At 37.9% G+C, this 24693-nt stretch overlaps 1 protein-coding gene across 14 annotated transcripts in view; it reads right to left on the minus strand.

The window, feature by feature from the left end:
• Nucleotides 1-638: 638 nt before the first annotated feature.
• Nucleotides 639-24693, minus strand: part of SENP6 (SUMO specific peptidase 6) — a 102125-nt gene continuing 78070 nt past the window's right edge. For 11 of the 14 annotated variants that reach the window (XM_031667227.1, XM_031667224.1, XM_031667225.1 and 8 more), the window contains 7 exons: nucleotides 24290-24484; nucleotides 23089-23315; nucleotides 21673-21782; nucleotides 21433-21549; nucleotides 7752-7871; nucleotides 6170-6262; nucleotides 641-1112 (listed from right to left, as the gene is read on the minus strand). In XM_031667227.1, the coding sequence (XP_031523087.1) occupies nucleotides 656-1112; nucleotides 6170-6262; nucleotides 7752-7871; nucleotides 21433-21549; nucleotides 21673-21782; nucleotides 23089-23315; nucleotides 24290-24484 (1319 nt within the window). In that variant the 3' untranslated portion in view covers nucleotides 641-655. Of the gene's footprint in view, nucleotides 1113-6169; nucleotides 6263-7751; nucleotides 7872-19249; nucleotides 21550-21672; nucleotides 21783-23088; nucleotides 23316-24289; nucleotides 24485-24693 lie in introns of those variants that run through there. The other 3 variants (XM_031667226.1, XM_031667228.1, XM_031667238.1) reach the window with 3 other exon arrangements.

The following is a 24693-nucleotide window of genomic DNA, read 5'->3' on the forward strand; positions in this document are numbered from 1 at the left end:
GTAGGGACATGGATGCAGCTGGAAACCATCATTCTTAGCAAACTATCACAAGAACAGAAAACCAAACACCGCATGTTCTCACTCATAGGTGGGAACTGAACAATGAGATCACTTGGACTCAGGAAGGGGAACATCACACACCGGGGCCTATCATGGGGAGGGGGGAGGGGGGAGGGATTGCATTGGGAGTTATACCTGATGTAAATGACGAGTTGATGGGTGCAGCACACCAACATGGCACAAGTATACATATGTAACAAACCTGCATGTTATGCACATGTACCCTACAACTTAAAGTATAATAATAATAAATAAATTTAAAAAAAAAAAAAAAAAGTTCATTAAGCTACACTCATAAAATGAGTGAATGTTATTATAATTACACTTCAGTATAAAAGTAAGTTGTGTTACTATATTGTTATAAGTAAATTCTTTAAAAATTTTCTATTTATTTATTTTTTGGAGATGGGGTCTCGCTATGTTGCCCAGGCTGGTCTCAAACTCCTGGCTTCAAGTGATCCTCCCACCTTGGCCTCCCAAAGTGCTGGGATTATAAGTGTGAGCCAACACACCCAGCCATTAACCTGATTTTTTTTTTTTTTTAAACAGGATCTTAATCCTGTTTATTAAAAAATCCAGATTATTCTGAATTTTTTCATTCTTTCAAAGCATTTAGATACGTACCTGTATGATGCGTGGAACTTAAACCTTCATTCTGTAGGCCATTCTCACTTTTAGTCCTATCAGCACCTTTCTGGGATGTAGATTCTCCTTTATTCAATTCTTCATTTTCACTCGCAGTATGATTTATTTTTTTCACACTATATTTTACACTGCATATGTTTCTCTTATAACGAGGGTCACTTTCTTCCTGCCCAGGATTGGAATCAGTTACAGCTATGCAATGTTTTTTGTTTAGCATCTTCTTAATTACAGGCTTGGCAGAAGAGTTTTGTGAACAACTGTCCATTTCACTGGCTGAAGAAGAAATACAACTGTCCTCTACAGTTGAACATTTCTGTATGACAGCATTTTCATGGTAATGAGGATTAGGTTCATACTTTGGTTTTTCCAAACCGGGGAAACAAACAACAGCCAAAAACCAGTGTGCACTGTAAAAAACAAATGAAATAACTAAATATGTTATTAGAAAAGTTTATTATATTTGGCAATACATATCAATTAAAAGTTTTTGTTTTAAAGTTCTTGCCAATGAATTTATTAAAAATGTCTAATTCTGGCCGTGGGGTAGCTCACGCCTGTAATCCCAGCACTTTGGGAGGCTGAGACAGACGGATCACTTGAGGTCAGGAGTTCGAGACCAGTCTGGCCAACATGGTGAAACCCTGTCTCTACTAAAATGCTACTCAGTAGGCTGAGGCAGGAGAATCACTTGAACCCAGGAGGCACAGGTTGCAGTACGCTAAGATTGTGCCACTGCACTCCAGCTTGGAGGTGACAGAGCAAGACTCCATCTCAAAAACAAAACAAAACAAAACAAAACAAAAACCTTATTTTTAAAAAATTCTCAAATTAATCTTGTTTTATGTGATCATTGATTCAGTAACAGAATACAATGTCTATTCAAAAATAACATAGTTTGTATTAAAATTATGTAGCCTGTATTTACTTTTGCAAACAATCCCTGAACCTTTTCTTGTTTTTTGAATGAAAAATTCATTGCTTTTTCTGTCAAGTATGTCATTTTGCAACTCATCATTCCCCTTTGCCTTCTCTTTATGTAAAGAGATGGAAAAAGATTAAACTATCGGCCAGGGGCGGTGGCTCACGCCTGTAATCCTAGCACTTTGGGAGGCCGAAGAGGACGGATTGCCTGAATTCAGGACTGAATTCAGGAGTTTGAGAAGAGCCTGGGCAACACGGTGAAACCGTGTCTCTACTAAAATACAAAAAATTAGCTGGGCGTGGCAGTGTGCACCTGCAGTCCCAGCTACTCGGGAGGCTGAGGCAGGAGAACTGCTTGAACCCGGAAGGCGGAGGTTGCAGTGAGCCAAGATTGTGCCACTGCACTCCACCCTGGGCGACAGAGTAAGACTCCATCTCAAAAAAAAAAAAAAAAAAAAAAAAAAAAGATTAAACTATCTTCAGCAGTTATATTAGGTTATATGATTTTCAACATTTTCTAAGAATTGCATATATAGTTTTGTTCTTTTTACTGTTACTGTGTGTTATTAAGATAGGAAAGGCTTAATATCAAAATACATATATAAGTAATGTTTTATCTTATGCTATATTGAAATTTAATACATTAAAAATAAATAACATATCTAATTTAGTCCTTGTACAAAAATTTAAGTATTAGTAGACAGTTCCAGCTATCAAGCAGGTGCTTATGATACAGATGAATTCAGGTATCAATGTTCCCAACAGTAGAGTACAGGACACAAGCAATAAGCTGTACAGTACTGGCTAACATTCATTTTTTGCTAGACACAGGGCTCTGTTGGAATACAAGGAATAGGCTATAGATGTCAGGAAGCTTATTGGTCAAGTACAATAATGTTTGTCCTATGATAGGGTTTTCAATAAATATTTGCTGGATGAAAAACAAATTATCTTGCCATGGATAAAAATTATTCCACATTCTCATTTTTGCAAAAGATTAGAGTACCCAAGGCAGTAATAAGAAACAGCACTATCTATCTCTTCATCGAACAGTATCCAGTAGAAATGGCTCTCATAGGCTGGCTGGCTTCATCTTCAGTATTGCGAAGGCCAGATGGATGAACGCTTGCTTCTCTCCTGTTCTTCATTATTAATCCTTAGTACCCTATGGATTTAGATCAGGCTAACGCACCAACCTCCTCGTTTCATCATTTCTAACACAAAGCTAATTTTATTTATAAAGTCACATCTCAACTTCAGACATGTTGCAATGAGAAAAAAATGTGTTTTAAAAATTGATGCCGGATATGGTGGCTCACACCTGTAATCCCAACACTTTGGGAGGCTGAGGCAGGTGGATCGCTTGAGTTCAGGAGTTGGAGACTGGCCTGGGCAACGTGGCAAAACCCAATCTCTACCAAAAACACAAAATATTAGCTGGGTGTGATGGCACGTGCCTGTGGTCCAAGCTACTGGGGTTGGGGGCTGAGGTGGGAGGATAGTTTGAGCCTGGGAGGCGGAGGTTGTAGTGAGCCAATATGGTGCCACTGCACTCCAGCGTGGGAGACAGAGTGAGACCCCATCTCAAAATAAATAAAATAAAATTGATGAAATACAGTGTAATACAGTGACTCTCAACCTACTGCTGTAATAAACCCTATCACAGTTCTTAACATTTCTTAGCTATGCCAATATGGCTAAACTACAAATTTCCTCACCTAAAAACTAGGAAAAATCCTTTTTGGCCTAAGAAGAGAAAGCTGAATCAGACCATTACTTCCAACAATTACTTCCTTTAAGCCAGGGTTTTGCTTTTATGATTCCTTTTAATAATAGCTACATTAACTTTAACAGCAGGAGAGATGCTAACACAGACTTCTGGCCAGGCTCAGTGGCTCACACCTGTAATCCTGGTGCTATGGGAGGCTGAGGTGGGGGAACTGCTTGAGGCCAGAAGTTTGAGACCAGTCTGGGCAACACAGCTAGACCCCATCTCTAAAAAAAATAAAAAAATAAAAAAAATTAGCTGGGCCTATGGCACACACCTGTAGTTCTAGCTACTTGGGAGGCTGAGACAGGAGGATCGCTTAAGCCTAAGAGTTTGAAGCTTCAGTGAGCTATGATTGCACCACTGTACTCCAGCCTGGGCAACAGAATGAGACTCTGTCTCTAAAAAACAAAACAAAACAAAATACCTAGGCAATTTCACTTAAGATGGATTAGACCCATACATCAAATTTGTGTTTCTGAAAATTACTATAACAATTTTAATAAACAGCTTAGAAACTTAAGAAAAAAATTGGGCCAGGTACAGTGGCACATGCCTGTAATTCCAGCACTTTGAGAGGATAAGGCAGGTGGATTGCTTGGGCTCTGGAGTTTGAGACCAGTCTGGGCAGCATGGCAAAACCCCATCCTCTAAAAAAAACACAAAAATTAGCCAGGCGTGGTAGCATGTACCTATAGTCCCAGCTACTCAGGAGGTTGAGGATAGAGGATCGCTTAAGCCTGGGAGGTTGAGGCTGCACTAAACTGACATCATGCTGCTACATTCCAGTCTGGATGACACAGAGAGACTCTATCATGAGAGAAAAAAAAAAAAAAAAGAAAGAAAAAAAAATTGGTACCACCAGAAAAAATAAAAACAAAACAGATGACAAATATATGGCAGCCAATCTAACATAATTAATGCATAAGTATTCGTAGCTTTATCTCTTCAAAAAAAAAAAAAAAAGCAAAAACAAGAACAAGCTCTCTTGATTTATAGGCTATTTTTAAATCTATAAATGGTAGAGTCCTCTTACAGAGTTCATTCTCTACCTCTCACTAAGATGACTGGAAGCACTGATAATAACTTCCATGCACAGGTATAGTGATTAAGAGGGATGTGCCTCTATCCCTAAATCTTGTGTAATCAAATTATATTTCTATTTAAAATGTTTATAATTCATTTCTGACAAATGGCTTTCCTCCCTTTCACCTAGTAAGCTGTTCACATGTTACTTTACAAGACAAATTTGTACCCAGTCAAGAAACCTCTTTTCATTCTTTCTTTTTGAGATGGAGTCTCACTCTACTGCCCAGGCTGGAATGCAGAGGCATGATCTTGGCTCACTGCAACTTCTGCCTCCTGGGTTCAGGCGATCCTCCTGCCTCAGCCTCCTGAGTACCTAGGATGACAGGCACACACCACCACGCCCAGCTAATTTTTGTATTTTCAGTAGAGACACAGGTTTCACCACGTTGGCCAACCTGGCCTTGAATCCCTGACCTCAAGTACTCCACCCCCTTGGCCTCCCAAAGTGCTGGGATTATAGGCGTGAGCCACCACACCCAGCCAAAACCTTATTTTGAAGAGAATGAAGAAATCAACTAGTTTTAAATGTTTTAAATGTTACTATGATAATATGAATTTAAAAATATATAGCTCTGCCAGGAGCAGTGGCTCATGTCTATAATCCCAGCTACTTGGGAGCCTGAGGTGGGGGGGGGGGGGGGATGGCTTGAGGCCAAGAGTTCAAGACCAGCCTGAGCAACACAGTGAGATACCCACCTCTACAAAAGTTAAAAAAAAAAAAAAAATTCGGAAGCTAGCTTAGCACAGCTAGACTTATTATACATAAACAATCTCATAGAATACCAACTCCAGGAAAGCATATTCTGCAACCATGATAGAGTGAGACAAAGTAGGGCCATATCATAATTTGTCTAAGCAGAGAAAAATATAAGGTTACAGTTGGAAACCACAAAATAGTCAACATTCTTCTTCTTTATTAATAAGTGAATGCTACTTCTTTACCTAGGCAAACCACCACTACTTTAGACCCTCCCCCATTATCACCCAAGGAAAGCCCAGATGCTTTCACAGATTCTTTGAAACTCCCTTTTAATGAGAGGCTCCAGAGCTGCCCATGGTGTGTGTTATTCCTTGATGTAAGTAATAAACAAAGTTTTCCAACTACAAGTGTATTTCTGGTGGTCTTTGGATCGAGGGCATAGAAAAACAAAAGAACAAAATACAAAAAACTTTTAAGTCTTACTTGTAAAATAATACTATCTAGTCATTGTGAGAGAATAATATAAATATTTAAACACCTCCATTTACTCAGAAACTTCTTCAAGTAGTCTGCATGGTTTTTAATTGAAAAATGGCATAAATCCAACCATCATTTCTCCCTTCTGGTTAAAAACAGAAGTGTATTTTAAACTTAAGATTCCAACTCCTTTATGTGACCTAATCATCTTTTTGTAAAAATAATACTTTTCTATAGATTATTTGCTAGACAATAAGCACCACTTAAAAAAAAATAGTATTATTTGACATTAATGAATAAAATGAGATTAGAAAGGTATCTGGTCTACTGTCTGTAAAATTCAGTATCTTACATGATTCACTGTGAAACTGCATTAATTCTTGTAAAACAGGCAGTACAAATATGAATATATACAAGAGATTTCAGAAAGATGTTTTAAAATGAATTCTTCACCTCATACTAATTATTTAAAAATTGCCATCATTTACATAAAGGAAATCCTTACTCACGCTTCATTAAGGGGTACAAAAATAAAATCCTTCTCAAAAATATCTACATGCCGGGTCCATGTTTTTACTCTCCCATGTCGCTTTTGCTGTATTCTGTAAGAAAGAGATAAATTATAAGCTTCTGAAATATTTCTAGTGCTCCAGCTTATATGTAGTGATTTATAAATTAAGAAGATTCAGATGTAATAGCTCAAACAGTTGCATAAAATGGTTTGACAAACTGGGGAAAGAAAATAGAACTTGTTGGATTGAAACTAGGAAGGCATGGGACTACCCACTGTTGAATTTGGAGAAAGATATTTTACTCCTGTTACTCCATCTGAGGGGCGGAAGTTCTAGTGCTTATCTTGCCTAGACTTCTCTTTACTATTTTTATTACTGCAGAATTGGTACTGGCAACTATATTGAGAGGTGTAGCCAAGCAAAACTTAGGGTAACTGGGGAGAAAACAGTAGGAAAAGTGAGCATTATCTGATGGTAGATGAAGCAATATAGCTATGAGCACTGGTCAAAACCAATGACTATTATCAACTCTAAGAGGCAACATTAGGAATTGCTGAAATAAGAGAAAATATTATTTATTATTATTTATTATCATGCATAGCAGCCATCAATTCAAGACATCTAAGACTAGTTTTAAATTTAAAAATCTACTAATTCTTAAGTGTATCTTCTGATCAATTACCAGCAAATTATCAGAGCTAGATGCCATCACTATATGGAGAAGAATTCTAAAGAAAATAGGTGGGCATGGTGGCTCACACCTGAAATCCCAGTACTTTGGGAGGCAGAGGCGAGCAGATTCCTTGAGCCCAGGAGTTTGAAACCAGCCTGGGAAACATGGTGAAACTCTGTCTCTACAAAAAATACAAAAATTAGCTGGGTAGGGTGGCATGTGTCTTAGTCCCAGCTACTTGAGAGGCTGAGGTGGAAGGATCACTTGAGAGTGGGAGGTGGAGGTTGCAGTAAGACAAGATTATACCAATGCCCTCCAGCCTGGGTGACAGAGTGATACCCTGTCTTGAAAAAAAAACAAATCAGGCCTACTATGTACAATAGTATTTCCTTAATTTGTCTGAGAAGAATCACCCAAAGGGCTTATTAAGAGTATAGATTCACAGGTTCCTTTCTATTATGGATAAACACCTAGGATAAAACAGAGTAATCTGTAGTTAGTAAGTATCTAAGTAATTAAAAAAAAACCTATTAGTCACATCTGGGAAACACTATTCTACATATTTGACCTAGAACATTTATAAATTCTAGGTATTCTGAAAGTATTAGAATGTTATGAATTATATTAATTTTGTAAACTGATAAGTAAATGATATTGCCTCAATATAAGTAAGTTGTTAAAAAAAATTCCAAAACTAGCACAAAGTTAGTCTAAGGCAGGTGAATATGAACCCATGAAGCATGAAAATGGAACTGACTTATTTAGTGTGTTCTCTTCCTGGCTGGAGAATTTAAAAAGTAAGCAAAAGAATTGCAGAGATTTGTGTTTTCTTTCAAGTACGTGATTTTTTACTTAGTTAAATTTGAGTGACTTACATCTGTTAAATATTTTCAGAGTTTGACTTACGACAGATTAGTTGTTTCATGATTTCTCCTCTCTCTCTGATTAAGGCGTTTATAGAAAAAAGAACTGAATATATGAATTCGGTCAGCGTCTTCCTTCTTCAGTTTTTCAAGCACCAAATATCTATTTGATACAAAATAATTCAAATATAATTAATGTAACAGTTCACTTTATTTACTTATTTATTTCTATTTTTTTGAGACGGAGTCTCGCTCTGTTGCCTAGGCTGGAGTGCAGTGGTGCGATCTCAACTCACTGTAACCTCCACATCCTGGATTTAAGTGATTCTCCTGCTTCAGCTTCCCAAGTAGCTGGGATTACAGGCACACACCACCACGCCGAGCCAATTTTTGTATTTTAGTAGAGATGGGGTTTCAGGTGTTGGTCAGGCGGATCTCAAACTCCTGACCTCAAGTAATCCGCCCGCCTCAGCCTCCCAAAGTGCTGGGATTACAGGCGTGAGTCATTGCGCACAGCCACAGTTCGCTTTATATTAAAAACTCAGTAAATCTTTCTTCTTTAGAACCATCAATCTCTCGAACCAAGGAAATTATTAGCAAAGTTTGATAACTATCAGATTATCTTCAGGCAAGGAAAATTACTATTTGCAAATAAAATTATAACATAAACATTTAATGTTTTAAAACAAGGACACATTCTATGCAGTGAGCTGAAATTGAGCCAATGCACTCCAGCCTGAGCAACAAAGTGAGACTGTCACACATAAAAAAACCAAAAATCTTGTTAGGCTGAGCACGATGGCTCATGCCTGTAATGTCAGCACTTTGGGAGGCTGAGGTGGGCAGATCACCTGAGGTTGGGAGTTTGAGACCAGCCTGGCCAATACGATGAAACTCTGTCTCTACTAAAATACAAAAAATTAGCAGGGCATGGTGGCGAGTGCCTATAATCCCAGCTACTTGGGAGACTGAGGCGGGAGAATCACTTGAACCTGTGAGGCAGAAGTTGCAGGGAGCCAAAATCACGCCACTACACTCTAGCCTGGGCATGACAGAGCAAGACTTGGTCTCAAAAAAATAAAAATAAACTTAAAAAAACCAAGGGCACACTCTAAATCTAGAGTAAAGCATATGTCCCCACATCATTCATAATAGCCCAAAAGCATAAGAAAAATGCTCACTGACAAATGGAAAAATAAAGTGTTACATTTATACGATCAAATATTTGAAATAGAAATGAAGTGCTAATACATATGATATCATAGAAAATCCTTGAAAACATGCTAACTGAAAGAATCTACTCATAAAAACCACCTATTTTATGGTTCTATTTATACAAAATGTCCAGAATACAAAAAGCCAGAGATAGAGAAAAGACTGACAGTTGCATAGGGCTGGAGGAGGGATTGGAAGAAAACAGAGATTGCTAATGGGTACTAGGCTTCTTTATGAAGAAATGAAACACACTGAATTGTATACTTTAAATGGGTGAATTGTATGTTATATGTATTATATCTGAATAAAAGTGTTATGTATTGTTTATTTCATTTTAAACAGTTCAGTTAATAAACCATGAAGAACTAGCAGCATAGTATTTTTTATGAAACTAGAAAATAAAGAGAAAGAACTTGTACACTGGTGAGGTGGTAACAATGACTCTGTAAAGTGATCTTCCATTGGCTCTAATTTTTTTTGAGATAAGAGTTTCGCTCTTGTTGCCTAGGTAGGCTGCAGTGCAATGGCACGATCTCAGCTCACCACAACCTCCACCTCCCGGGTTCAAGCAATTCTCTTGTCTCAGCCTCCTGAGTAGCTAAGATTACATGCATGCACCATCATGCCAGGCTAATTTTGTATTTTCAGTAGAGATGGGGTTTCTCCATATTGGTCAGGTTGGTCTTGAACTCCCGACCTCAGGTGATCCACCTGCCTTGGCCTCCCAAGGTGCTGGGATTACAGGTGTGAGCCACTGCGCCTGGCCTGGTTCTAATTTTTTATTGCCTTAGTTATTTTTTATACATCTATATCAAAACAAATAACAATAGTCATTTATATCACAAAGAGAAATTATGATATATTAAATTTATTTATGATCCAAACTTTCTCATAGGACTTACGCCAGTTCAAGCTTATGACCATATTAATATTATGAAAATGAGGACAATCTGAAAGCCTTGTGAAATCTTACACAGAAAGAGCAATGCTTAAAACATCTGGCCCCCAGAGGGCACGTTCTTGAGACCTGTTACTTTCATCACTAATAAGCAAAAATTCCATAGCTCAAATTTTAACAAAAAGGACATTAATTTAAAAGATTTCTTGCTTTCAGGCAACTCAGTGTGCCCCTAAAGAAGATAATACAAGACAGTGAATCAGATCAAGACATAGTTTACATTAATTACTGAATTCTACAATCTTCAAAACACACCATGTAGAGAAATAGCTATCAGTCCAGGGACTATACTGTAATGAGTGAACCATGAGACTTTTGCTGGCCCAAACTACAATGGCTACTTTGGGTTTTTTTTTTTCCCCTCAGACCGAGTCGCACTCTGTCCCCCAGGCTGGAGTGCAGTGGCACAATCTTGGCTCACTGCAATCTCCGCTTCCAGGTTCAAGTGATTCTCCTGCCTTAGCCTCCTGAGCAGCTAGGACGACAGGCACCCGCCACCACACCCAGCTAATTTCTGTATTTTTTTTAGTAGAGGTCGGGTTTTTACCATGTTGGCCAGGTTGGTCTTGAACTCTGTCCCTCAAATGACCCTCCCACCCTGGCCTCCCAAAGTGCTGGGATTTTAGGCGTGAGCCACTGTGCCTGGCCTACAATGGTTGTTTTACAAAACTGAATTGAATAAAGGGATATTCACCTTAAAAAAAGGAAATGTATTTGTGATTTAAGAAAACTGAGCTGGGAGTAGTGGCTCATTGCAGCCTCCACCTCCTGGGCTGAAGCCATCCTTCTACCTCTACCTCCAGAGTAGCTGAGACTACAGGCATACTCTACCACACCCAGCTAACTTTTGCTTTTCTTTTTTTGGGTAAACATGGGGTTTCGCCATGTTGCCCAGGCTGATCTTGAACTTCACCCTGGGTGACAGAGCGAGACTGTCTCAAAAAAACAAAAAGACAAACAAAAAATGAAACAAAAAAGATTTTAAGAGCCCGGGCGTGGTGGCTCACGCCTGTAATCCCAGCACTTTGGGAGGCTGAGGTAGGTGGATCACGAGGTCAGGAGATTGAGACCATCCTGGCTAACAAACCCCATCTCTACTAAAAAAATACAAAAAAATTAGCCGGGCGTGGTGGCGGGCACCTGTAGTCCCAGCTACTTGAGAGGCTGAGGCAGGAGAATAGCGTGAACCTGGGAGGCAGAGTTTGCAGTGAGCTGAGATCAGGCCACTGCACTCCAGCGTAGGCAACAGAGCGAGACTCTGTCTCAAAAAGAGAAAAAGAAAAAGAAAAGAAAAAAAAGATTTTAAGGTTAGCCTCTCACGATATGAAAGAGACTCTGAACATAATTTTTATTAAAATAGTCCTCTTCTTCCCTACATTAACATTCCCCAGATGCAATGCCCTTCTATTCCTTATAATGTCGGCAAAGTTTGTTTCAAAGTTTCTTATTCAGAAAGTTAGAAATGGAGAAGAGTTGGCCGGGCGCGGTGGCTCACGCCTGTAATCCCAGCACTTTGGGAGGCTGAGGCGGGCGGATCACGAGGTCAGGAGATCGAGACCATCCTGGCTAACACGGTGAAACCCTGTGTTTACTAAAAACTTCAAAAAATTAGCCAGGCGTGGTGGTGGGCGCCTGTAGTCCCAGCTACTTGGGAGGCTGAGGGAGGAGAGTGGCATGAACCCAGGAGGCAGAGCTTGCAGTGAGCTGAGATCGCGCCACTACACTCCAGCCTGGGAGACAGAGCGAGACTCCGTCCCCCCGAAAAAAAAAAAAAAAAAAAAAAAAACATGGAGAAGAGTTAGCAACTCTGGTTGTGGCAGTTACTTATTTAGTAATGAAGTTAAAAAAAAATTTTTCTCTTTAATTCACTTCTATGAATGTCATGAGACAAACATAAATGAAGATCTTTTAAAGCATGGATTTTGTTAGGTCTTTTATTATTTGGTATCTCCCTCAGAGAAGGCAGACCTCATAGATATCATAAGTTTACTATATGGATTTGTTTTAATGTGTAACTGTAAAATTTTAAAGGTGTTTGCTGAAAATATAAAGTCAGTGTGATAAACATTAAAGCTCTACTATAGTGTAGATTAAGTATGAAACATGCTAAAATGTAAGCAAAATACAGGAGTTCAACTTAAGATTTTACATTGAGCAATATGCTTTCAAAAACACAAAACCATTTTAAATATAAAGACTTAAATAGCCTAAAAGTAAAGGAGTGAAGGGATATATGACATATGACATGTAAATGCAAATCAAAAGAAGGTGAAGTAGCTATATTCATTTTGAACAAAGTAGACAAGGACAAGGAAGATTATGAAAGATAATGAGGGACATTACATAATAATATAGAGGTGAATTCTCCAACACATAAATGTGTATGTGCCTACCAAGGGAGCTTCAAAATGCGTGGCAAAAATTGATACAACTTTGAAATAAGTAGACAAATTCATAATTATAGTTGGAGATTTCAACAACCCTTTCTCAATAACTGATAGAACAAGTAAGCAGAAAATCAGTAAGTATGAAGATGAGCTGAAAAAGTAATATCAACCAACCTCACATAATTGACATTCACAGAACACTCCATCCAACAACAAAAACATTTATCTATACATTCACTTCAGGCTATTCAGTAGCTTGGTTTGTATTCAGGTAGTATACATTAGGACTGATAGATAATATTTTTTAAAATTGTGGTAAAAACATAAAATTTGGCCAGGCGCAGTGGCTCACGCCTATAATCCCAGCATTTTGGGAGACCGAGGTGGGCAGATCACGAGGTCAGGACCTTAAATGACCTGATGGAGCTGAAAACCATTGCACAAGAACTCCATAATGCATGCACAAGCTTCAATAGCCAATTTGATCAAGTGGAAGAAAGGGTATCAGTGACTGAAGATCAAATTAATGAAATAAAGCAAGAAGACAAGGTTAGAGAAAAAGAGTAAAAAGAAACGAACAAAGCCTCCAAGAAATATGAGACTATGTGAAAAATCTATGTTTGACTGGCGTACCTGAAAGTGATGTGAATAATGGAACCAAGTTGAAAAACACTCTTCAGGATATTATCCAGGAGAACTTCCCCAACCTAGCAAGGCAGGCCAACATTCAAATTCAGGAAATGCAGAGAACACCCCAAAGATATTCCTCGAGAAGAGCAACCCCAAGACACATAATTGTCAGATGCCCCAAGCTTGACATGAAGGAAAAAGTGTTAAGGGCAGCTAGAGAGAAAGGTCGAGTTACCTACAAAGGGAAATCCATCAGACTAACAGTGGATATCTCAGCAGAAACCCTACAAGCCAGAAGAGAGTGGGGGCCAATATTCAACATTCTTAAAGAAAAGAATTTTTGGCTGGGCGCGGTGGCTCAAGCCTGTAATCCCAGCACTTTGGGAGGCTGAGACGGGCGGATCACGAGGTTAGGAGATCGAGACCATCCTGGCTAACACGGTGAAACCCCGTCTCTACTAAAAAATACAAAAAAAAAACAGGCCGGGTAAGGTGGCGGGCGCCTATAGTCCCAGCTACTCGGGAGGCTGAGGCAGGAGGACTGCGTAAACCCAGGAGGCGGAGCTTGCAGTGAGCTGAGATCCGGCCACTGCACTCCAGCCTGGGCAAAAGAGTGAGACTCCATCTCAAAAAAAAAAAAAAAAAAAAAAGAAAAGAATTTTCAACCCAGAATTTCATATCTGGCCAAACTAAGCTTCATAAGTGAAGGAGAAATAAAATGCTTCAGAGACAAGCAAATGCTGAGAGATTTTGTCACCACCAGGCCTGCCTTACAAGAGCTCCTGAAGGAAGCACTAAACATGAAAAAGAAACAACTGGTACCAGCTACTGCAAAAACAGGCCAAATTGTAAAGACCATCGACGCTATGAAGAAATGGCATCAATTAATGGCCAAAATAACCAGCAAACATCATAATGACAGGATCAAATTCACACATAACAATATTAACCTTAAATGTAAATGGGCTAAATGCCCCAATTAAAAGACACAGACTGGCAAATTGGATAAAGAGTCAAGACCCATCAGTGTGCTGTATTCAGGAGACCCATCTCACATGCAGAGACACACATAGGCTCAAAATAAAGGGATGGAGGAAGATCTACGAAGCAAATGGAAAGCAAAAAAAACACAGGAGTTATAATCCTAGTCTCTGACAAAACAGACTTTAAACCAACAAAGATCAAAGAGACAAAGCTATTACATAATGGTAAAGGGATCAATTCAATAAGAAGAGCTAACTATCCTAAATATATATGCACCCAATACAGGAGCACCCAGATTCATAAAGCAAATCCTTAGAGACCCAGGAAGAGACTTAGAATCCCACACAATAATAATGGGCGACTTTAACACCCCACTGTCAACATTAGACAGATCAATGAGACAGAAGGTTAATAAGGATATCCAGAACCTGAACTCAGCTCTGTAACAAGCAGACCTAATAGACACCTACAGAACTCTCCACCCCAAATTAACAGAATATGCATTCTTCTCAGCACCACATCACACTTATTCTAAAATCAACCACATAATTGGAAGTAAAGCACTCCTCAGCAGATGTAAAAGAACAGAAATCACAACAAACTGTCTCTCAGACCACAGTGTAATCAAATTAGAACTCAGGATTAAGAAACTCACTCAAAAAACTGCCCAACTACATGGAAACTGAACAACTTGCTCCTAAATGACTACTGGGTAAATAACAAAATGAAGACAGAAATAAAGATGTTCTTTGAAACCAGTGAGAACAAAGATACAATGCACCAGAATCTCTGGGACACATTTAAATCATCTTAACTTAAAGCAGTGTGTAGAGGGAAATTTATAGCACTAAATGCCCACAAGAGAAAGCAGGAAAGATCTAAAATCGACACCGTAACATGACAATTAAAAGAACTAGAGAAGCAAAAGCAAACACATTCAAAAGCTAACAGAAGGCAAGAGATAACTCAGATCAAAGCAGAACTGAAGGAGCTAGAAACACAAAAAACCCTTCAAAAAAAAAAATCAATGAATCCAGGAGCTGGTTTTTTGAAAAGATCAACAAAATTGATAGACCGCTAGCAAGACTAATGAAGGAGAGAAGAATCAAAAGACGCAATAAAAAATGATAAAGGGGGTATCACTACTGATCCCACAGAAATACAAACTACCATCAGAGAATAAACACCTCTACGCAGATAAACTAGAAAATCTAGAAGAAATGGATAAATTCCTGGACACATACACCCTCCCAAGACTAAACCAGGAAGAACTTGAATCTCTAAATAGACCAGTAACAGGCTCTGAAATCTCTAAATAGACCAGTAACAGGCTCTGAAACTGAGGCAATAATTAATAGCCTACTAACCAAAAAAAGTTCAGGACCAGACAGATTCACAGTCGAATTTTACCAGAGGTACAGAGAGGAGCTAGTACCATTCCCTCTGAAACTATTCCAATCAACAGAAAAAGAGGAAATCCTCCCTAACTCATTTTATGAGGCCAACATCAATGCTGATACCAAAGCTTGGCAGAGACACAACAAAAAAAGAGAATTTTAGATCAATATCCCTGATGAACACTGATGTAAAAATCCTCAATAAAATACTGGCAAACATAGTCCAGTAGCACATCAAAAAGCTTATCCTCTACGATCAAGTCGGCTTCATCCCTGGTATGCAAGTCTGGTTCAACATACGCAAATCAATAAACTTAATCCATCACATAAACAGAACCAACCACAAAAACCACATGATTATCTCAATAGATGCAGAAAAGGCCTTTGATAAAATTCAACAGCCCTTCATGCTAAAAACTCTCAATAAACTAAGTATTGATGGAAAATCAATAAGAGCTATTTATGACAAACCCACAGCCAATATCATACTGAATGGGCAAAAACTGGAAGCATTCCCTTTGAAAACCCGCACAAGACAAGGATGCCCTCTCTCACCACTCCTATTCAACATAGTGTTGGAAGTTCTGGCTAGGGCAATCAGGCAAGTGAAAGAAATAAAGGGTATTCAATTGGGAAATGGGGAAGTCAAATTGTCCCTCTTTGCAGATGACATGATTGTGTATTTAGAAAACCCCATCGTCTCAGCCCAAAAATCTCCTTATGCTGACAAGCAACTTCAGCAAAGTCTCAGGATACAAAATCAATGTGAAAAAATCACAAGCATTCCTATACACCATTAACAGATAAACAGAGAGCCAAACCATGAGTGAACTCCCACTCACGGTTCCTACAAAGAGAATAAAATACCTAGGAATCCAACTTACAAGGGATGTGAAGGACCTCTTCAAGGAGAACTACAAACCACTGCTCGACGAAATAAAAGAGGACACAAACAAATGGAAGAATATTCCATTCTCATGGATAGGAAGAATCAATATCGGGAAAATGGTCATATTGCCCAAAGTAATTTATAGATTCAATGCCATCCCCATCAAGCTACCAATGACTTTCTTCACAGAATTGGAAAAAACTACTTTAAAGTTCATATGGAACCAAAAAACAGCCTGCATTGCCAAGACAATCCTAAGCAAAAACAACAAAGCTGGAGGCATCATGCTACTTGACTTCAAACTATACTACAAAGCTACAGTAACCAAATCAGCACGGTACTGGCACCAAAACAGAGATATAGACCAATGGAACAGAACAGAGGTCTCAGAAATAACATTACACATCTACAACCATCTGATCTTTAACAAACCTGACAAAAACAAGAAGTGGGGAAAGGATTCCCTATTTAATAAATGGTGCTGGGAAAATTGGCTAGCTATATGTAGAAAGCTGAAACTGTATCCCTTCCTTACACCTTATACAAAAATTAATTCAAGATGCATTAAAGACTTAAATGTTAGACTTAAAACCATAAAAACCCTAAAAGAAAACCTAGACAATACCATTCAGGACATAGGCATGGGCAAGGACTTCATGACTAAAACACCAAAAGCAATGGCAACAAAAGCCAAAATAGACAAATGGGATCTAATTAAACTAAAGAGCTTCCACATGGCCAAAATACACAAATCGGATCTAATTAAATTAAAGAGCTTCTACACAGCAAAAGAAACTATCATCAGAGTGAACAGGCAACCTATAGAAAATTTTTGCAATCTACCCATATGACAAAGGGCTAATATCCAGAATCTACAAAGAACTCAAACAAATTTACAAGAAAAAAACAACCCCATCAAAAAGTGGCCAAAGGATATGAAGACACTTCTGTACAGAAGACATCTATACAGCCAACAGGCGCATGAGAAAATGCTCATCATCACTGGTCATCAGAGAAATGCAAACCAAAACCACAATCAGATATCATCTCACGCCAGTTAGAATGGCAATCTTTAAAAAGTCAGGAAGCAACAGATGATGGAGACGATGTGGAGAAATAGGAACGCTTTTACACTGTTGGTGGGACTGTAAATTTGTTCAACCATTGTGGAAGACAGTGTGGCGATTCCTCAAGGATCTAGAACTAGAAATACCATTTGACCCAGCAATTCCATTACTCGGTATATACCCAAAGGATTATAAATCATGCTACTATAAAGACATATGCACACGTATGTTTATTGTGGCACTACTCACAATAGCAAACAGTTGGAACCAACCCAAATGTCCATCAATGATAGACTGGATTAAGAAAATGTGGCACATACACAACATGGAATACAATACACCATGCATAGTTGCAGCCATAAAAAGGATGAGTTCATGTCCTTTGCAGGGACATGGATAAAGCTGGTAACCATCATTCTCAGCAAACTATCACAAGGACAGAAAACCAAACACAGCATTTTCTCTCATAGATGGGAACTGAACAATGAGTTCACTTAGACACAGGGCGAGGAACATCACACACCGGGGCCTGTTGCGGGGTGGAGGGCTGGGGGAGGGATAGCATTAGGAGAAATACCTAATGTAAATGATGAGTTGATGGGTGCAGCAAACCAACATGGCACATGTATACCTATGTATCTATGTATCCAACCTGTACATTGTGCACATGTACTCTAGAACTTAAAGTGTAATTAAAAAAAAAAAAGAATATAATCCTGATGTTGAGTAGATCCTGCTGGTTGATGGTGTTGTCGAGTTCTTCTATATCCTTGTTGATTTTCTTTCTAGTTATTCTACCAATTGTTGACAGAGGGGTACTAACATCTCCAAGTTTATTTGTGGATTTGTCTGTTTCTCCTTTCAGGTCTATCAGTTTTTGCTTCACACATTTTATAACTCTGTTGTTTAGTACATAGGATTAGTATGTTTTCTTGGTGGATCACATTTTTATCATTATAAAATATCCTTCTTGATCCCTGGTAATTTTCTTTCCTCAGAAGTTTATCAGATTCTGCTTTCTTTTGTTTAATATTTGTATGGTGTATCTTTTCCATCCTTTTTCTTTCAACCTATTTAATATCATTACTTTGACATGTCTTGTAGACAGTTCATTGATTCCTTCCTCTGTCTTTTCCATTCCGCTATTGAGCCCAGCCCCTGAAGTCATTATTTCAGTTTTGTATTTTTAGTTCTAAAATTTCCATTATGTTTCTTCCTTTTTACATTTTTGTTTTTTTGTACAGATGAGGATTCTGCTATGTTACCCAGGCTGGTCTCAAACTCCTGGCCTCAAGTGATCCTCTCACCATGACCTCCCAAACTGCTAGGATTACAGACCCATCCATTTCTCTCTTCTTTTTATTGTTTTGAGTTTTCATTTGTTTCACAAGTTGTCATCATGTTCATTAAAACATTTTTATGATGGATGCTGTATCAGTCCGTTCTCTCACTGCTCTAAAGAACTACCTGAAATTAGCTGGGTGTGGTAGTGAGTGCCTGTAATCCCAGCTACTCAAGAGGTTGAGGTGGAAGGACTGCTTGAATGTAGAACGCAAAGGGTGCAGTGTGCCGAGATCACGCCACTGCACTGCAGACTGGGTGACAGAGCGAGACTCCATCTCCAAAAAAAAAATAAAATAAAAAACAACAACAACAACAAGAACTACTTGAGACTGGGTAATTTATAAAGAAAAGAGGTTTAATTGACTCACAGATCCACAGGCTGTACGGCTGTGGAGGCCTCAGGAAACTTGGAATCATGAGGGAAGGTGAAGAGGAAGGAGGTACATCTTACATGGCCGGAGCAGGAGTGAGAGAGAGCAAAGGGGGAGGTGCTACACACTTTTATAAACAACCAGAACATGTGAGAACTTACTCACTATAACAAGGATAGCAAGGGGGAAATCTGCCCCCAGAATCCAATCACCTCCCACAAGGCCCCTCTTCCAACAGTGGGGATTACAAATGGACATGAGATTTGGGTCAGGACACAAACCCCAACTGTATCGGATGCTTTAAAATCTTTGTCAAATAATTCTGACATTTGTGTCTTGTTGGTGTTAATATCTATTGACTTTCTTTTCTCATTCAGTTTGAGATCTTCCTGATTCTGGGTAAGGCAAATTATTTTCATTTTGAAATCTAGACATTTTGAGTATTATGGTTTTTGTTTTTGCTGGCAACTATGTAGAGCAATATAATTCTTGTGTTTTAGCAGACTTCCTCTAGCACCACACTCCAATGGGTAGTAGGGTGTTACCTCATTATTGTGAGGTGGGACTAAAAGTACATGTTCTCTACTAGACCTCCACTGATACCAGAGGGCTTCCTGTTACTGATGGATGGGGTGGGAGGTCTCCAATAGGCCTCCACTGATACCATCTCCAATGGAGTTCAGGGGTAACTTGCTACCCCTGGGACTGGGATGCAAGTCCAGGCTGCATAGTTGACCTTAATTACCTTGGGGTCATTGTGAACTCAAAATTATACTTAGCCCTTATCTGCCCTGATCTCCGCTATATTGTTAACACTGAATATAATCTCCTTTAAAGCTCTCACTTCCCTTCAATTTCTCTTCTTACTTCTTGAACAGCTTTGGAAATTATTCATGGGGGCCTTTTTATTCTCGGTCTCTCTCTTCAAATTTAATCTCCAGGATCGATCTGTCCTTATACTCTTTTTCTCATTCTACATCCCTACCTAAGCAATTTCATTCACTCTCACAATTAAACAACATCTTACCATCTCTGTTGGTCAGAACTCAACCAAACTCTAAAACCATTTGCTAAACTGCTGATTGGCACTGTCTTTTTGTTATATCACAGATATCTAAAAGGGAACTTATCCCCTCCTCATCCAAGCCTGTTCTGCTTCTGCATTCACTGCTTTAGTGCCAACATCATTTAGCAGGTCTTTTGAGCCAGAAAACGAGGAGCTACCTGGCACCCTTTTCTCTCCTCCTTAATATCCACTTAATTAGTCCTGGAGTACTACTAATTCTATACACTAAACAATTCTACCTCATAAAACGTCCCATCATTTTAACTAAAATATCTTAATTAGGGTTCTTAAATCGTCTTGTTTCCTTAAATCACCTCTCATCTAGACTTCCACAGTGTCATGCCTGTCAAAATGGTCTTAGAGAAATTCAATCGCATCATTTCGCTGATCAAAACTTTGCTCTTTATAACAACATGTGTTTTCCCACCAAACTGAGCTGCAACCACCAATAGGCTATAAAATCAATTCAGCAGATTCCAGCATCAATTTTTGAAAGTTTTGTTTTGTTTAATGAAACACAGTATAAGAAACTAGAAAATATTACAGAGAACTATGCATACTGATGCTAAGTTCTGTTTTATTTCATATACATGTCCATTTTATATCACAAACCAGTAAAAACATACAAATTGATACATGTATAAAGACACTGCACATAGGTGTATACATGTGTATGTTGGGTCATAACGTATATTGGGTCATAATGTAAGCTCTTCCAGGAAAGCTTCCTGGTCCCTCATATCTCCCAACCTCCAAAGATAATGAAGCATTCTCTCAACTGCTAGGTCTGCACCATGTTAATGCTTCTATCATTGCTTTAATTCCGTATTTGTGCTTCCTACAAGACCATAAACTTCTAACACTGTACTAGGCATTTTTCCTACTACTACATATGTACGATCTCATTTAATTCTCACAACTCCTGTTTTTGGGGGGTGGGTGTGGGGGTAGGGTTTTGCTTTGTTGACCAGGCTAGAGTGCAGTGGCACCACCATGACTCATTGCAACTTCGAACTCCCGGGCTCAGGTAATCTTCCTGCCTGAGCCTCCCAAGTGGCTGGGATTATAGGTATATGCCTGGCTAATTTTTAAGTTTTTTGTGGAGACAGAGTCTCACTTTGTTTCCCAGGCTGGTCCTGAACTCTTGGGCTCAAGCGATCCTCCCACCTTGACCTCTCAAAGTGTCAGGATTATAGGCGTAAGTCAACTCCCTGGCCCAATTTTCACAACTCTTTAGACAGAATTCTCATTTTTAAAATGTGCAAAGATAGAAACAGATTAAATAACTCCCCAAATGTCACACAGTAAGTGGTAGAGATGGAATTTAAAACTCAAAAAGCCTGACTCTGGAAAACAGACATATGATATGATGGAATGTTAAAGATTTAATAAAAGATCAGTGGAAAATTAACTTACTTCAAATAAAAGTCTATAATAACATCATTTAAAAATTCTCCTTCATTTAGACAGTGTAGGTCCTCATTAGTAACGGAGATGCCTCCCTTAGCTGGAGGTGGTGGATATACTATCAACCTGTAACAAAATTAGAAGGCAAGCAAATAAACAAATCTATATATATGTATACACAACTGAAATGTATACACAAAACAGAGAAAGACATTTAAGATCATTGCAAATATAAAAGAATTCTCTCACTTTTCTACTGGGCCAATGAAGATGGTATGGTTTTCTCCAGTTTCTTCTTCTTCATCAAAAAACTGAAATTCTTGTTTGCTTCTAAGCTGTATTTTAGATTCAAATGACACCTGGTAAAGGAAATTAGCAATTTACAGTCAATTAGGAAAAGTTTCAATAAAAAGGGTAAGCACAAGGCAAGAATGTTTTTCAATGCAAATGGATTAAAAATATGGAACTAGAAAGTATGCATGATATTTAACAATTAAAAATAAGAAACAGAAAAAACTAGGGGCCACTTTCTTTTTATCTGTAGCTTCTAGATAGTGACACTCTCCCAACTTATGTAACAGTAATTTTTCAGTATCTTACTTCTCTAAGATCTCTACTATCTACATTAAATCAGATAATGCTGGTAACATTCAAAGAACCTTTCTAAAAAACCAAAGTGGTTTTTGCCTCTTAGTTCAATGGCTAGGCAATCTATAAGATGCAGGGGCAGAGGCTCAGGGAACACAGTCGAATGAGTTTCAGCCCTCCATAAAGCTAAGTGAAATGGGTTACTTAGAGGAAAGAACCTTCCATTGAAGTTTGAGTCCATCCCAGTTGCATTATGCTACTCTTTTCTTCTGTTGGCACTGTCTCCCATGCCAACTATGCAAAAGAAAGAGAACCATTTCCCGTCCTTCTTTTGTTCTTTTCTCAACCCACTAACTATATTTATAGTTTTTTGGGGAGTCCTTGCTCAACTATCACCAAGATTGTGCTGTGGATAGCCATATTTCCAAGTTTGTAGGCAGTTTGAGAGATCTGTTCCCAATAAATTAGGTCAGCAAAGCTAAGTTGCTATAATAGGAAATAAACTTAAGAGTTTTAAAATTATGTTTGTATTATTTACCATTATACCATGTGTTATAGTAGTATTGTGACCTTTGCTTCAGGTGGCTTCAGAGTTACCTAGCTATATGAGTAGTTATTCTAGTATTAGATACATGTTTTGACAATAAAGATCAAATAGCATGTATTCTTCATTTCTCATATATGCCTATGTTACATACAAATGTGCACCATGGACCACAATTTCTTCAAACCTAAGACACAGGGTAACCAATCCATTTGAAAGTAGTGGTGTGTGCATATATATGTTGGAAGTAGGGTATAAAGAAAAAAGGATGACAGAAAAAATGATGATGAAAAGTAAAGATAAGGATAGAATGTGGAGGAACCAAAAATGCTTCTGAGACCTGTACCGAGTACTATTTGTCACCCACTCACCACTGTTTTGACACAAGGTAGTTTACAAATCACACATAAAAGCAAGTAATTCTGAAATAGAATTAAAAATATTTAACACTGAAAGGAACAGTATTAAAACATATTTTCCTTTAAAACTACCCATAATTTAAGAATATTTTTAAAATTAAAAAACATAATTACAGTTTTAATTTTGTTTTCTTTTTGCCCACAACTTCCTTTGATGTTCTCTTCATAGGTTCGTGTACAGGCAACAAGTCTGCCATTAGCTTCTTCAAAGGGAATTTTCGCAAAAAAACTGGAAATGTTATTCTTTATACCAATTTCATTAATGATACTTTCAAATACCATATTTGCCCGATGATCAAGGCCATTTTGAAAAATTAAAATTATATATTGTTCTTCCAAATCTGAAAAGAAACAAATATAACTATAAGTCTAAAAAAACAAAAGTAAATAGATACTTTTAAAGGAGTAATTATTAATTCTTTCCGGGAAGATAATCAGAAATCCCAGTAAAAAGGTTCACAACGTCTGACATACAGTGGATACACAACAATCACTGGAAAGACTAGTGCGTGTTACATGCAAAGTTCGGTAGTTCGGTTAAGTTATTAGAAGGAAGGAACCAGAATACATTAATAACAGTTCAAGAACAAATCTATTCACGGATGTAACTAATTTACTTCATCTAATAAATCTAAATCTATAAAGATATAATAGTTAACATTTTTGTCAAACACAAATAGAAAATTGCCACGTGAACTGATAGTATCTCAAGAGAATCTAACTGCAAAACATTTTTTCACTAATGTGCCAACTCTTGCAGATTCACTGGTAGCTAACACTTTTTCATAATTAAGCTGAAGCAGCAATTACTGCTGAAATGTGTTTATCTTCTAAGCAGTCAAGCCATGCTTTAAGTGTTAAAGGTGAAGGAAAAAAACCTGGAGAACCATATCTATGTATTATAAAGACTTAAGGCCCATTTTATGAACTTAATAACTTCCTATTCAGGCCAAGTTTCAAGATTTCCAGATTTATATGGCTGATTTACATTTAATATTCCTATCAGTTAAAAAATTTTAGTTTACTCAGATTACAGTGTTAGTTAAGAGTGCAGATCTTTTGGGTTTTAATCTACTTAGAAACTTTCTAAATGAGTAAGTCTGGGTTTTATCTTCAGCCCTTCCACTTTCTGTGAGTTTTTCCTTATCTGTAAAATGGAGAAAGTAATATCTATTTCACAAGGTAGCTGTGAGAATTGTAGATAATATACATCTAAGGCATCTGTCAAAGTGCACTCACATTTTGCTATTCAACAGCTATTGTAAATACAATATGTATTATAATTACATATTATAATCTGTTTTACACAACTTACTTGTTAATTTATTTATTCCTTTACAATCATTCCAAACTTTATCCTCCTTATTCATTTGCAGTTGCATGCTCAGCTTTTGATAAACTGCTGGAATTGCCTGAAGAAACACTACGGGTAATTTTCGGACATTACACCATTCACATTTAGTTAGATCAGAGGTATTTAAAATAATCTCTACAGGATCACGGTCTGGTTCTGGAGGAAAACAAATGGAAATGGAAAAATAACTTTTAAGAGGGTAATATCATGAATGGGGGAAATTGTGAGGAAATACAAGTTTAAATGTAAATACATATTTATTATGCTCTGCACATCATTACTCTTGTGGGTAATAAAAAAAATCTTTATAACTGCTTTAAAGAAGCTTTTTTATTTTTTCCAAATGAAAAGCGGTTTCTAAAAAG

Source organism: Papio anubis, chromosome 6 (assembly GCF_008728515.1).
Source record: "Papio anubis isolate 15944 chromosome 6, Panubis1.0, whole genome shotgun sequence".
NCBI lineage: Eukaryota > Metazoa > Chordata > Mammalia > Primates > Cercopithecidae > Papio > Papio anubis.